Source organism: Rhinoderma darwinii, chromosome 1 (assembly GCF_050947455.1).
Source record: "Rhinoderma darwinii isolate aRhiDar2 chromosome 1, aRhiDar2.hap1, whole genome shotgun sequence".
In the NCBI taxonomy this organism is placed as follows: domain Eukaryota; kingdom Metazoa; phylum Chordata; class Amphibia; order Anura; family Rhinodermatidae; genus Rhinoderma; species Rhinoderma darwinii.
The window spans coordinates 363,213,033-363,226,762 of NC_134687.1; the positions used below are offsets into that span (position 1 = coordinate 363,213,033).

The following is a 13,730-nucleotide window of genomic DNA, read 5'->3' on the forward strand; positions in this document are numbered from 1 at the left end:
TATATATTTACTTATTCTGATCCACTGACCTTACGTGACCTAACTGTACATGTCATGAGCTTGGCGGCTCTCTCTCTTTTTCTGTTCTATTATAATTTGAAAGGAAAGATAGATATCAATGTTACCATACTCTTTATTATTTATTATTTTTTATCATTATTTTTCAACATCACTTTCAATATTTGAGCTGGTTGCTTGGATGCGCCGGTGTGTACTGATTGGTGTTTCAGCGGGGGTTATATAGGTGTTGCATGTTATACCTGGACCGGGGGGGACACTGGCAGTGCCTGTACCTGGTCGGGCACCTGACCTTGCTGTGTTGTATTGCACTGGGTCTTCACACAGTCCTGTGCACAGACAAATCGCATATCAAATATGACCTGCTCTCAGCCCTGCGCTTTCTGTGGCGGCTGTCAGCTGCTCTCTGCACTAAGTCAGGCCCGGCTTCTACAGCGCCTGCGCCGATCCTTTATGCCCCGCTGTGCTCTCGCCCTGTCCTGCCTTGTTCTAAGTCCCTCAGCTGCCTTACTGCGCAGACGTGCCGTTTCTAAACTATCTCGGCACTTTCGTCTATACTATCGCGCAGCTCGCCGGCTGCCATAGGCTGCTTTATACCTGGCCTCCTATTGGCTGTTTACCCTCCCCTGCTGCTCCTGCTGTCTAGCTTCGCCCGATTGGCGGCCATCCACACACCCACCTCACGTCATCCTATACTCCCATAAGAGGAGCAGTTTTCTCGCGGCGCCGCCATTAGCCCCGTGTACCCCTGAGGACGCTACTAGTTAGCGAAACATGTCGGGGGGGCTTTATTGATTTTTTAATCCCTGCCTCAGCCGGATCTATTGCCTGTATATTAATAGAGGCACTGGTTGCCTTTGAACTGACTGTGTGTTTGCTGACACTCGGCATTCACCGTAACTATCAGATACTCTGCTGGGTTCCGTCCAGCTGTTAAATCGGACTTCGGTCTGTGGCAGTGAAATTTAAAAATTTATGTGTATGGTTTGTCCTTTGCTATACGTAGCTCAATAAAATTTGTAAGCTTGAACTTAATCTCTATTATCAATTGGGTGGTCAGGAAATAGGGTTCTGTTTGCCTGCAGGCATCCCTTCTCTGACTAGATATATTGTACCCGCTGACTACCCAGGGTCAAAATTTGTGTTTTTTGTCTTATAAAATAATTGGTTCTGACTAGTAGAAATCTATTATGTCCATCAGAATCATTCATCAGACCTGTTAGTCCATTATCAGCGTTACAATTGCAGTGTTTAAGATAACATAACTTAAAGGGGTATTCCCATCTTATAAAGTGATGGCATATTCCTAGGAATATGCCATAACTTTGTGATCGGTGGGGTTCTGACCTTTGGGACCCCCCACCGATCCCGAGAATGAAAGCGCCACGGCGGTGCTTTAGCACTGCGGCCTCTTCACTGATTTTTGCTATGCCTGGTTGCTGCTGTATAATAAAGTATTCTCATGTGCGCGTTAATACCTTTTCCATAACATAAGTGTGTGTTCACACCGGAAAACACTTTCCGAATGACACGTCCAGGATCTGTTCTTTTAAAGTGTGTAATATGTATGTATTTCTTATTTCGTTGGTACAAACCAGGCTTTACATCTTTTAAATGTATTGGCTTTAATAAAAAAAAACATTAAAAAAAATAATCGAAAGCTACAAACGGTGTAAACGTAGTGTCAAATCTGATGGCACCTGATGTGTAAAAATCATTTGAACAGGTTTATATGAAGCTCTCCTTTGGAGCTGCTTTTAGCAATATATTGCTCTAGATTAACAGCCCACTTGTTGCTGAATATTGCATGTGTATACATACATACATCATACTGTTCTATTGTTAACTATGAAAACATACTGGCCCTCATTAACCAGAGCTGTCTGACAGAAATTCTAGCAACCAACCACAAAGCTTTAACCGGTTAAGGACTAGGCTGTTTTACAGCTAAATGACCAGAGCAAATTTCACAATTTTGCTATGCGCTTCTTTAGATGACTATAACTCAGCAGGTGAATAAAGTTCATCTTTGAATTTTACACCCTTTTTAAAGGACAGATAGGGCTTTGTTTTATTGGCATTTGTCAGTATATATAATTTTTTTTTTTTTCTCTAAAGTGGGCAAAATTGGAAAAAAATGCAAGAATTTAACAATTGCGTCGGTTTATGCTAGCATTTTTCACACACGGTATGAACCACGGCCAAAATTAATCTCCTTTCACATTCTTCCACTTCTCCCGTGCATGGGGATACCAAATATGTGAGCCTTATTCACTGTGCGGGCATGTGCCAGGGCTTGGCATAAAAGGAGGCTTTTTGACCTTTTCGGTCCAGGAATTTTGCATTTGATTTTATAGCAGCATACGGTTTTCTGGGGGGCCTAATGCTGCTGAAAGATTAGAAACACCCCATAAATGACTTCATTCACACAAGTAGACCCCACAAGGTTTTCTTCAAGGGGTTTATCATATTTTTAGCAAGTCCAGTTTTCTTCTGAAAGTTTCTTGAATAAGATGGAACAAAATAAAATCAGCACTTTTTTAGCAAATGCGTCAGTTTAGGCTAGTATTTTTCACACACGGTATAGACCACGGCCAAAATTCATCTCCTTTCACGTTCTTCCACTTCTCCCGTGCATGGGGATACCAAATATGTGTGCCTTATTCACTGTGCGGGCATGTGCCAGGGCTTGGCATAAAAGGAGGCTTTTTGGCCTTTTCGGTCCAGGAATTTTGCATTTGATTTTAGAGCCGCATACTGTTTTCTGGGGGGCCTAATGCTGCTGAAACATTAGAAACACCCCATAAATGACTTCATTCACACAAGTAGACCCCACAAGGTTTCCTTCAAGGGGTTTATCATATTTTTAGCAAGTCCAGTTTTCTTCTGAAAGTTTCTTGAATAAGATGGAACAAAATAAAATCAGGACTTTTTTAGCAAATGCGTCAGTTTAGGCTAGCATTTTTCACACACGGTATAGTCCACGGACAAAATTAATCTCCTTTCACATTCTTCCACTTCTCCCGTGCATGGGGATACCAAATATGTGTGCCTTATTCGCTGTGCGGGCATGTGCCAGGGCTTGGCATAAAAGGAGGCTTTTTGGCCTTTTCGGTCCAGGAATTTTGCATTTGATTTTAGAGCCGCATACTGTTTTCTGGGGGGCCTAATGCTGCTGAAACATTAGAAACACCCCATAAATGACTTCATTCACACAAGTAGACCCCACAAGGTTTCCTTCAAGGGGTTTATCATATTTTTAGACAGTCCAGTTTTCTTCTGAAAGTTTCTTGAATAAGATGGAACAAAATAAAATGTGCTTTTTTTTTTAACAAATGCGTCAGTTTATGCTAGCTTTTTCACACACAAAATGGACCACGGACAAAATTCATCGCATTTCACATTCTTCCTCTTCTCCCGTGCATGGGGATACCAAATATGTGTGCTTTATTCATGGGCATGTGCCAGGGCTTGGCATAAAAAGAGGCTTTTTGGCCTTTTCGGTCCAGGAATTCTGCACTTGATTTTATAGCCGCATACTGTTTTCTGGGGGGCCTAATGCTGCTGAAACATTGGAAACACCCCATAAATGACTTCATTCACACAAGTAGACCCCACAAGGTTTTCTTCAAGGGGTTTATCATATTTTTAGACAGTCCAGTTTTCTTCTGAAAGTTTCTTGAATAAGATGGAACAAAATAAAATTAGCAATTTTTTAGCAAATGCGTCAGTTTATACCAGCATTTTTCACACACGGTATAGACCACGGTCAAAATTAATCTCCGTTCACATTCTGCCACTTCTCCCGTGCACGGGGATACCAAATATGTGGCCTTATTTATCACATAGAGATGTAGGAGGGCGGAGGATAGAAGAAGATTATTTCACATATCGCTTTTTTTCAAAGCTGGTTTTACAAAACTCAACAGAGTTTCTATAAGGGTATGTTCACACGGCGGGGGTCCGTAACGGCTGAAATTACGGGGATGTTTCAGCCTGAAAACATCCCCGTAAATTCAGCCGTACCGGCATGTGCAGGCGCTTGAACGCCGCGTCAATTACGGCCGTAATTAGCGCTGCTATTCATTGGAGTCAATGAATAACGGCTCCAATTACGGCCAAAGAAGTGACAGGTCACTTCTTCTACGCGGGCGTCAATTTACGCGCCGTCATTTGACAGCGGCGCGTAAATATACGCCTCGTGTGAACAGACAAACGTCTGCCCATTGCTTTCAATGGGCAGATGTTTGTCAGCGCTATTGAGGCGCTATTTTCGGGCGTAATTCGGGGCAAAAACGCCCGATTTACGTCCGTAAATAGGCCGTGTGAACATACCCTAACACTTCCAAAATATCTGCTCGTCCACACTTACATTCTGCTCAGGGGTGTAGAGTTGCAGAAATAAATTATTCAGGGAATTTATTAGCGGTCTTATTTTGAACAACCGATCCCGGTTTGCATCGGTACTTGGGGGGGCCTGTGCGTTGTCATTGAAGTTGAGGAACCTCATTATTGTCTCATAACGAGACCTGGGCATTACTGCAGAATATACTGGGGTGGCTTGGGCGGGTCTTGTTGACCAGTAAGACCTAATGGAGGGCTTTTTGACAATACCCATATTTAGGGTGAGCCCCAAATTTTTTTTTAATTCCTGCAAATTGGTGGGCGTCCAATCTCTGGCATGGGTGGATGAAGGTTTCTGCCTTATATATTGCGTGGCATATAAATTTGTTTCGTGGACAATCTGATTTAGGATGTCGTCCGTTATAAATAAATGGAAGTAATCCATTTGGACAAAATTTGTATTGTCCACGGTTATGCCAGGAGTGGCCGTAAATCCGTGGATTCTAGGCCCAAAAGATGGGGCAGGTGCCCATACAAGAGCCTGGACTGGAGGGACCAGGCTGTCCCGTGCTACAGCGCTACTTGGCCCTGCGCTTTCATGTTCTGCAGTTTCGACTGCATCAGGGACAACGTCCCCTGAAGATGAACCTGAAGTGACGCTGTCATCGTCACTACCTAAAACAGGTTCCATCTCGGACGCCATCTCTGATGCGGTCTCCGACTCAGACCACAGCATGGCGTATGCCTCCTCGGCGCTAAACAACTTCCTCGCCATAACGTAACTAACACTAACACTAACTAAACAAATTTTATTTTTTTATTTTTTTTATAAAACACACAAACTAAGGCCCCATGCACACGACCGTGCCCGCAATTGCTGTCCGCGATCGCGGGCACGGCCGGCCGCTGACTGACAGCCGCATTTTCGGGCCGTGCTCCCATACAAAGTATGGGAGCACGGCCCGCAAAATGCGAAAGAACGGACATGTTCCATAATTCCCGGAACATTTCCATCGCACTGACACCCTTCCGTAGTGCTACTGAAAGGTGTCAGCGTTCAATGAAAGTGAATGGCTCAGTTTTTGCGGACCGCAGTTGCGGTCCGCAAAAACGGAGGTTTTTTGCTGTCGTGTGCATGGGGCCTAACTGCTATATATATCTACACTACCGCTAACAAAAAAATAAACCGCTATTGCTATATATATTATATATATGTGGATATATATATAATTATATACTCCCTACCTGCCTATTCTAATAGAATAAAAGAAAGAAAGGTAGATAGATAGAAAAAAAGATAGATGGATAGATAGATTGTATAGATAGATAGAAATCTATCTATACAGAGAATGTTTTATAGTGTAACTGTTTGTTTTTTTTTCACTGTAATCTTCTGGCAGCAATTCTCCCGAGTCTCTTTTTCTCCTCAAACTGAAACAATATTTGAGGAGAAGAAAAGAGGCAGGAGATTTACTGCCAGAAAACTCAAAATAAAACAAATGTGGTCGCTGTGATTTTCACAGCGACCACATGTTCAGGGACCATCAGATTGGTCCCTGATACTCTGCCCAGTGCCCAGAGCTGTTGGTAACAGCGAGGGCACAGGGCTGTGTGCACGCGATCGCGGGCACAGGGCTGTGTGCACGCGATCGCGTGCACACTGTTTTATAAGCAGAAATGCATGTGATCGCTGTGATTGGTTGTCACAGCGACCACATGTTCAGGGACCATCAGATTGGTCCCTGATACTCTGCCCAGTGCCCAGAGCTGTTGGTAACAGCGAGGGCACAGGGCTGTGTGCACGCGATCGCGTGCACACTGTTTTCTATGCAGAAATGCATGTGATCGCTGTGATTGGTTGTCACAGCGATCACATGTTCAGGGGCCAAAAGATTGACCCCTGACATTCTGCCCAGTGCCCATGGCTGTTAGCAACAGCCAGGGCATAGAGCTGTGTGCACGCGATCGCGCGTGCACAGTCTCTGAAGTGCGGCCGTATATATACTATACGCCGGACTTTAGAGACCCTGACCGCTGGCCGTATATTTACGGCCAGCGGTCGGGAACCTGTTAAATTACTGTGGAAAAAATAAATCTTCACAATGGCTGGTTTCTATGGGCAACATGACCAGATTTTCTTTTAGACCGTTTTAGTTATTGAGGCCCATTGGAGGAGATATATTAAAACTGGAGCAAAAGAAAAGTGGAGTAGGTGCCCATGGCAACCAATGCAATATATCTTGTGAGGAGAGTGAAATAAAACGGACTCTGTCCCATTACGGATATATGTAGGGACCTGAGCATTCTGCATATATGGTTACATTTGACAGAAACATTTGAACATGCATATGATATGTTGGTTGTTTATAATTAGGATTAAGGAACAAGAGAAGAAAGAAGCAGAGGAAGCAAACCAGAAGGAAATGGAGGAGTGGGATAAAAGCTTCCTGGCTCTTGCAGCACCTTCATCGATGGAGACCATGTGGGAAATACCAGCCATAGGTCATTTTCTTTGTTTAGCTCAGCAAATTTTAAACCTGCCGGAAATAGTGTTTTATGAACTGGAGCGGTGTTTATTGATGCCTCAGTGTAATGTATTTTTGGCAAAGATAATGACTTCATTATTAAGCCCTCCACATCGCAGACCAACCTTACATCGGCGCCCCAACCTCCCATACAGAGCCTGGGAAGCAGCACTAAGGCAAAAGGTTCAACAGTGGTATACAGTTATAGGTCAAGCGGAGAACCCTGACAGATGTGCTGAGACGCTTGGGCTTTGCTCTCAGTTTTTTAAAGTTATAGGTGAAGTCAATCCACTTGAACAAAAAACATTTCATGAGTTAACGTTTTACCAGAAAGTTTGGTTATTGAAAGGTCTTTGTGACTTTGTCTATGAAACACAAAGTGAAGTACAAGATGCTGTGCTTGGACAACCAATTCATGAATGTAGAGAGGTGATTCTCGGTTATGATGCTCAGGAAAATGCATACATTCACTTCCCCCAGTTTTGTGGCGCAGATGTGCGAGTGTACAAACAGAGACCCTTTAAAGCCCCTGAGTTTCCTATCCCATCAATAAAAATTAAAAGCGCTCCACGGGTAAAATTTACTAGGTCCAAGTGCAAATACTCTAAAAAACGGAATGGAATTTTTAAAAATTCTCCAACTGATCTAGAGAAATACTGTGACTTTAAGGAAGATACTTCTACAAATTGTCAAGTGGACAACTGCAATAGCTTCTCTGACAATGACATGAAGCCAGTCTGTCAAGACCACAATTGCCATGACCTTAAGTCGGTCTCTTGCAAAGAAAATGTAGAAAAGCCTATTGGTCCTGGGGAGCTTGTCGGATATGGCGAACCTGTGTGTCCAGGGGAGATAAGGATTCTTGAAAATGTAGATAAATATTCTGGAGCAACCTTACTCAAAGCGGACACTAGCCCATTGAAAGAAAATTCACTTAAAACGTATCAAGTCCATTTGAATGGCAACCATACTGACAATGCGGAGGTTATTTGCCACAGAGTAGCTATGGACATTATCTTAGACCACCCTCTATTGAACCATAAAAAACGAAAACTCAAGAAGATGCGAGCAAAGAAGAAGAAGAAAAAAATAAAGGATCTACTAAATGAAAACATACAGGGTAAATGTGGAAATCTCCAAGCACACACATTTAAATCTCTAAAGTCTGAAATCCATAGTAAATTGTATCTCAACAAAAAGAGAGCCAAGCACAAGAAGCACAAGTCTGGTGAGTACTATATGAATTAATATGTGCATGAACATTCGAGTATCTACTGTATTTACAATAAAATTCTATTCATTCCGAGATTATTTGTTCCAGACAATGCAGCATAATAGGCCTATGCCAGATTGGTAGGAAGTTTAACTTCTAGCCCGGGACATGTCCCCCTCGTCAGGTTCATGGCACCTCTTGCTCCCCGGCAGGTACTCAGCTGATGTTGAAGAGTCAGTCAGGCATGCCAATGGGATCTTATTATAAGCATCAGCACATTAGTTTCAGTGCCAGCACATTGGCTTCTTGGCTTTAGTGATAGCATGTAACGCTGGTATGCTTCACTCATCTGCATTAGCTGAGGGCCAGCCACTGAGATGGCTCTGGAGCAGGTAGAAAGTATATTTAGCAAGCATCCAGTGCTTTAGCTTTGCTGATAATCTGGTACCTTGGCGCCCTCCAGACAGTTCATTCTGCATAATTAATTTAAGAAAAATGTAATAAACATTAAAGTTTATTCATCTCCATTAATGATTACCCTCAAGTTATATTAATGAATTAATATAGTGCAGACGTTTCCAGACAGAACCTCTTCTAAAACAGATGATGTAACTTTTTTTCCCCCATAGAGATGGCCACGGCTTAATATGCCTTAATAGCTTTAATATGCAAAATTAGTGTAAAACACCAGTCCCAAGTGAATATAACTTATGTATCAAGGCAGGGGATTGAAAAAGTGTTTTGATGTGGGGAACTATCCCTGTTCCAATATATTGTAACGCCCTGCCTAACACTGAGGAATAGCCACCCTGATAAGGGCGATCCCATACTTGTACCTACGCAATGCACCCTAGATCCACCCTGATGTAGGTATTTGGCGTTTCCACTTGTTTCTTGCATACAGCTGTTTGGTCAGTCCTCTGACACATGGTGTACTCGGGTTCCTTTGACATCTTTATCATGGCTTCTTGTATAATGGAAGACACGACGCATTGCCGGATCCATCGCACAACGGATACCAGCGGCGCCCGACGAACCCTATTGATTTACAGAAGCGTCCGTCGTTTTGAAAGAAAAAAAGGTTTCTGCATGCAGGGTGGTTTTTCATCAAATGTGATGAAATCTGCAAAGGGTTGAGTTGAGCTGAGCCTCTAACGCAGATGTGCAGATGGCTTTAGTCATTGGCAAGTACTGAAGGTACACTTTATGTACTGGTATAAGCCAGTTCTTTACATTTTAAATTATTATTTTTTTTTAAAGCAATTTTTAGTAAGACCTCAACGAATTGGTACAGGTACAAAAGATGCACATCATACACAATAAGTAATCCAAGAGTATCCAGTTGACACGGTCCGGTATTAACAAAAATTCAAGGATACATTTCTTCATATATTGATTTGCTTATACAAACACAGAACAAAAACAAAACCCTAACAAACAGATTTTCATTACAGAGATCGAAAAAAGACCTGATAAATGCAGCTCATATGAGAAACCCAGTGGAGGAATGGAAGACTTCGCATCCCCAAACTCCAAATAAAGCTGTTAGGCATATATCATAACGGAGGTCAAAACTATTGACTAGTATGGGGGTTGGCTATCCAGGAATGCCATATTTTGAGAAATGTATCTGGGCATCCGCACGCTTCATATGTGAGTTTAAAGAGTGGAACATTAGAGTTCACCAACGTAGTCCATGCTGACAATGTGAGAACCTTGGGGTTCTTCCAATGCATGAGGATGCTTTTCTTTGCATAAAGCAATAAAAGTGTCATAAGGGATCTGGTAACTTCAGTATATATAAGATCATCCACCAGTAGTAAGAGACAGATTATGGGGTCAAATATGCGAGAAAGTCCAACTTGTAGTTCAATAAATTCTAAAACCTCAGTCCAGACATTAGAAATAACCGGACATTCCCAGAACATAGGTAAAAAGGAACCATCTGCTCTTTGACATCGCGGACAGATAGGAGTATGTATTTTCCCATCCTAAACAAGTTGCAAGGGGTATAATGTATCTGATGAAGAAACAATTATTAGAATAAAGCGGTCTATTGTCAATAGTAAAGAACCAGTCAAAGCGCTCAGCATTTCTTTATGATCATCCGTAGACACAGAGGAAAGAGCCAGGGACCATCGGTCCAGACCTCTATCAAGTTTGTTAGAAAAGAAACGCAACAATTGTCTATACAGTATGGACATAGGTTTAGCCAACGTTCCCTGCGTCATGCAATCCTTCACCGGGGACGGACGTACAACATTCAATTTGTTTTTAAGTCATTCTCAATTATTGTTTTTTCTTAATACAAACTAGTATCTGTTAACACGACCATAAGCGTAGAAAAGGATATTCTTATTGGTTAGCAAATCTTGTATCCCACCTGTTTTTTTTTAGGCAAACCTATGCTATTCATCTTGTGTGCGCCTTTTGTTATGTCTGTACAGTTTTCTTATAAAGCTATTCTTGATTTTTGGAAGGAAAAAAATCTGTATCTAAGAAAACAGTGATCAAGAAGAGGAAAATGTCTGCATCTTTACCAGCTTCGCCTGAATTCCAGGTAAGTTACTTTCTTGAACCTCCTATCAGACGTTTGATTTTTAAAAATACAGTTTAGACAAAGGGTAAATGACCATCTTTTTCAACTGCTATCTGGAATCATGCGGTCCTTGTGCACCTACGTTACTATATGCGTTCAAGTAGCTGGCGAATCTCACTGCATCATCAATCTCACTCTGTATAATGCAGACAAGTGGATTTCTTTCTCCTGATATAAGCAATCCTAATTAAATGGACTCCCAACCTTTGCCTCATAGTTCACGGTGTGTACTGTATATAGTGCATGTAAAAATATTCACACTCCCCTCTTGAACTTTTTCATGTTTTATTATTTGGCTTTTATTGAATCACTTGGGTTTTAGTGGGGCTTTTTTTTTTTCTCACACTAATCAAGGGTGAAAATCAGATCTTGACAAAGTGAACTAAACACTAGGGTTATTAAACCTAAAATAATTGAATGCATAACTATTCACACGTCTCTGACACTCCTAAATTCTCACTGCAAATTGGTTTTGCAAGTCACATGGAGACTAAAAATTTGCACATATGCAAAGGCACTGGATATTTTTTTTGAAGTTATTTCTTTTTTTTTTTTTTTTTTTTATTGTAATTATCTATATAAAATGTATGGGATTTTGTAGTATTGATACTGGTCACTAGATGTCAGCACAACAGACATGATTTCCTGCCTGGTAATCCAAGCTTGCTATGCAGAGTGTGTATTATTTATATAGTGCCAACGTTACTCTGCACCACTGAATGTTTTCAGACAGGCACTCAAAATGTATTTTCACTATTCCTTAGGGCCAATATAATGGAAAGTTGAGGGAAATCACAGTACCGATAGTAGACTCATACAAACATGAGAAAAACCGGAATAGATTTATTTTTTTGGGCAAATTTTGGTTATGTGTTCTTATTTTATTTTCAGCTTGTTTGCACCAATCTTCATGAACTCAGGGAACTGATAAATAAAATAGATGGAGAGCTGAAATGTATGGAAAACAATAGAAAGAAATTGGTAAGGTTGTCTTTTAATATTGTAAGTGTCATAATACGCAGGGCTCCAGGCAAAAAAAATGAAATCACTTGTGCACCTTTTGGCTCCGAAGTATAAAAATGTAGGAACCAAATTATTATTTTTTTTTGTGGGCGCCAAATTAAAAATCAACGTTGTTAGTTGTTAAATTAAAAACGTGTATACATTGCCATATACTGTACACATGGATAATACGATACAATGTACACACAACTAATGCTGTGATATATTGTCACTATAAACTGTATAAATGCCATCGTATAGTGTACACAACTGATCCCACAAATACTGTACATGCAATTATTGCCGTCATATACCCTACGCATGGGTAGTGACGCCATACACTGTAAACACAAATAATACAGCCATACGCTATACACAGAAATAATGATCGTAATATATATATTACTAACTTATAAAGATGTGAATACGCGCACACACACACGACTAACCAACAATAGCCACATGCATTCTTATTCCCTGCGGCAGGAGGGGAGCATTGTGGTGTGGCAGGGATATACAAGACAGCACTGTAAACTTCCTACATTAACTTAAAGCACAAGACCATTAACAGATGATGAAGAGAAGGCTTAACATGCGTGCCTTCTGATGTCCATTAATGCCGCCCAGATTTAAATTTTGCGTTTTTAAGTTAATATAGGAAAATTGGTTTGATGGCAGGCATCCGCTCATCCTCCATTAGGAACTGCCAACATCAGGATCCCACCCTTTACCGACAGTTGAAAATGAGGAGCCTGAATCCCTGCTGCACTATAACTCCTGCTTCTAAAGAGAACAATATATTAAAGGCTATGTAAATGTTTGAAAGTGTTTGTTTTTTTGTGCTCCTATTTTATAAATAAAAATGTGTATTTTAGCGTGTGTTAATAAACTTTGTAAATTTTATTAGTCTGCCATCTTTGTGCTCCTATTAAGCTCTGCCTCCGGCAGGGCTTAATAAAAGCCTGTCAGAATCACGATATACTGCAATACATTAGTATTGCAGTATATAGTGCAAGCGATCTAACGATCGCTGGTTGAAGTCCCCTAGGGGGACTAAAAAAAAAGTTAAAATTAGTAAAAAGTTTTTTGTTTTATGTAAAAAAAAAAAAAAAAAAAATATTAAAAGTTCAAAAACCCCCCTTTTCCAATTGTCACGAAGGGTCTGTGGACCCACTGGGCGGTACCGCCTTGGCGGTAAGGCAGCTGGCCAACAGGGAGCAGGTGATTTGTCTATAGTTCTATAGGTACATGTGGCAGCTCAGGCAGCAGCAGGGCAGGCTCGGCTGGGACTTGGGTAGCAGGCGGACGTCAGGCGAGGTGAAGCAGGTCAGACGTGGATATAGCGCAGCACGACTTTGGCACAGCACAGTGCTCGACCAGGATGGTATGAATTGCTAGGAACAGGAACTAGAAACAAGTATAGGGACAGTGACTGGAACAGGAAACGCACTAGGAGGCCATCACATAGACAAACTATAGGGAACACAACAACGCTCAGGCATAGAACTAGGGGGCTGGACCCCTCTTTTATAGTCCAGGGTACTCACGGGTCAAAGTAAGTCCATGGGGTCCGGTGCACGCGCTGCCCCTTTAAGAGCGGGCACGAGCGCGCGCACCCTACGGGGTCCAGCAGAGGTGAGTGGATGCGAGCGCTGGCGTCTACTGAGGAGGAGGAGGCTGGGGCCAGCGCTTGCCGACTCGTGGCTGCGTCTGTCAGGGGGAGGTGGGAGCTGACAGCCCGCAGCCACGGACATTACACCAATTTTCCCCCTAGAGCATAGTAAAATAAAAAATATAGTTTGTATCGCCGCATCCGTAAAATTCTTAACTATTACAATATATCATTATTTAACCCACACGGAGTACCCTGTAAAAAGAATAAAAATGTAAACACCAGAATCTCTATTTTTTGGTCACCATCTCCCACAAAAAATGAAGTAAGTGATCAAAACGTCACATGTACCCAAAGATGCTAGCATTAAAAACTACAGCTTATCCCGCAAAAAATAAGCCCTCATACCACTTAATT

At 41.7% G+C, this 13,730-nt stretch overlaps 1 protein-coding gene across 2 annotated transcripts in view; it reads left to right on the forward strand.

The window, feature by feature from the left end:
• Positions 1 to 13,730, forward strand: part of BRD10 (bromodomain containing 10) — an 88,822-nt gene that overhangs the window by 44,043 nt on the left and 31,049 nt on the right. For both annotated transcript variants that reach the window (XM_075827329.1, XM_075827337.1), the window contains 3 exons: positions 6,737 to 8,115; positions 10,581 to 10,660; positions 11,591 to 11,680. In XM_075827329.1, the coding sequence (XP_075683444.1) occupies positions 6,737 to 8,115; positions 10,581 to 10,660; positions 11,591 to 11,680 (1,549 nt within the window). The remainder of the gene's footprint in view (positions 1 to 6,736; positions 8,116 to 10,580; positions 10,661 to 11,590; positions 11,681 to 13,730) is intronic.